Source organism: Cryptomeria japonica, chromosome 1 (assembly GCF_030272615.1).
Source record: "Cryptomeria japonica chromosome 1, Sugi_1.0, whole genome shotgun sequence".
Classification (NCBI taxonomy): domain Eukaryota; kingdom Viridiplantae; phylum Streptophyta; class Pinopsida; order Cupressales; family Cupressaceae; genus Cryptomeria; species Cryptomeria japonica.
Genome location: NC_081405.1, coordinates 688,900,615 through 688,902,591, shown reverse-complemented (window position 1 = coordinate 688,902,591; position 1,977 = coordinate 688,900,615). Strand labels below are relative to the sequence as shown.

General features: G+C 33.9%; 1 protein-coding gene across 1 annotated transcript in view; it reads left to right on the top strand.

Moving 5' to 3' along the window:
• The window catches only part of LOC131056755 (mitogen-activated protein kinase kinase kinase 17-like), a 1,356-nt gene extending 793 nt beyond the window's left edge, over positions 1–563 (top strand). The window contains exon 1 of the mRNA XM_057991015.2: positions 1–563. This exon is cut by the window's left edge and continues 793 nt beyond it. Within this exon, the coding sequence (XP_057846998.2) occupies positions 1–563 (563 nt within the window).
• Positions 564–1,977: the final 1,414 nt, after the last annotated feature.

Genomic DNA, 1,977 nt, shown 5'->3' with positions numbered 1-1,977 from the left:
ATCCTTTTGTCAGTGAGGACTCCCCTGTCCTCAAGGAAAGCCCACTTAGGGAGCCTCAATCTCTGGTCAGCACGCCTTTGGATTTGGAAGACTCCGATTTCTGCTTTTCCATTGATTCTTCTGGTACTCCCATCTGGGCATTACCTAGGAATTTGTCAATCGGTAGGGAGTTGAATGAAGGGGCATGTGATGGAGACGAAAGAATGGCCTGCCAGAAGAGTCCTTCTCCGAAAGATCGGATTCTGAAATTGGCAGCAGGAGGCGAATTCAAGGGAGGTGTAGAGAAAGGTAATAATTGGTTTGCAGATCCCCTCCCAGATCAGTGGATCGTTGTAAGGTCCCCGAAACAAACTATCTCCTTCAACTTAGTTGAACCTTTTCAAATGTTGTTTTCCAAGGAGGTGCCTTCTACGCAGGCCGAAGTAGACTGCAATACAACTGCAAAATCTAGTGATTACTCGGAAGGGGTCATGAGCTCGGAATCAGAGACTTATCAATTGTTTTGTAGCAGAGAGGTTGACCAAATTGAGTATGCTAATTACTTGCAATGTCGAGCATGCTAATTACTTGGATAACAGAGCCGGTCAACTTAGTGACTGGATCTTGGAAAATAGAGCCGTTCATGTTGGACTCTTGGATGTTTTCTAGGTTAGTGTTTAGAAAGAAGAAAAGTTACGCCAAATTACTCCTCCTGCTGTATTACACGTATACAGAAGTACCTTACTGTATTGAACTGCTGTCAGCGTTTCAGTGGCAAAATTTATACATCCTATTCCAATTGTTTTGCAAAAATAATCCCCATCAACTTTAATTGGCAAACAATGAGTCTCCAGAATTCTTGAGCACAGAGGCTTAATATTTTCCCATTCTCGGACAACATAACAGAACTAAAATATTGATTGACATATTCAACTTTAAAGAAGTTTTTGAAAAAGTGATTCAATGAATAACAAAAGACCAACATGACGAAACAACAACAGCATGACTAAATGTGCATAATTTCTGGTTTCTCCCTTTTTGGATCATCATGAGGAAGCATAGAGCAAGAGAATAGTTAGCAGACTAGATTAACTATTATAATAAAAGCAAAAAATGGTTAGAAAAAGTTATATTAAAAAGAAACTAAAAAATATTATATATAAATAAAGGAAAGTGTAATATAGAGAGGGAGAGAAAGAGAGTCAAGTTTGCTAACTATTCTAACTATTATGTTCTGTTCTATTACTCTATGCTTCTTGATGATGAATCATGTAGTTTGATCTGAAATGTTGAAGAAATAAACTTATGCAGCTTTTACTAAAAGTTATGTACATGTACGTTATGGACTGTGGACTATAATCAGCAAGAGTTTTTGCTTCCCTAGCACACCAAATTGATAGAGGTCAAATTTACCAGCCAAATTATGATTATAATCAAATTTAAACCAATTTAAGTGATATCGATAAGCTCCAAAAGAGGTATATGTGATTAGTTATTTTGAAATGTTAGAAGTAGCCGATGTGCTCAACTTGACTATAACTATCTCAGCTATAGTCTAGCACTCGTTACAAATCATAGGGGAATACAACATCTTTAATGAAAGATTTATAATAATCATTAAACATTTACCATATTAAGTTATTTTTAGTCATAGATTTAAACAAATAAATTAAGATATAAGGTTAGATATTTGAGATATTTTGTATCGATTGTGAATTAGACATAACATTTTTATTATAGTGAAATAGATACAGGGAATAGTTATCTAACAATAGATTTAGTATTTCATATTTTTCAATATTGTGAAATTAAATTCAAAATTAGGTATTTCAAACATATGGTAGAAAACTAGATATAAAATGTTGAACACAAATAAGTGGAAACAAATTTTTTTATTAAAAATGTCACAAAGAAAATTGTTCATTTGTATACGTTGTTAAACAAAGAGTATTTAGAGTTTAAACAGTATGTTGGTAAGGATGTTATTAATAAAATACT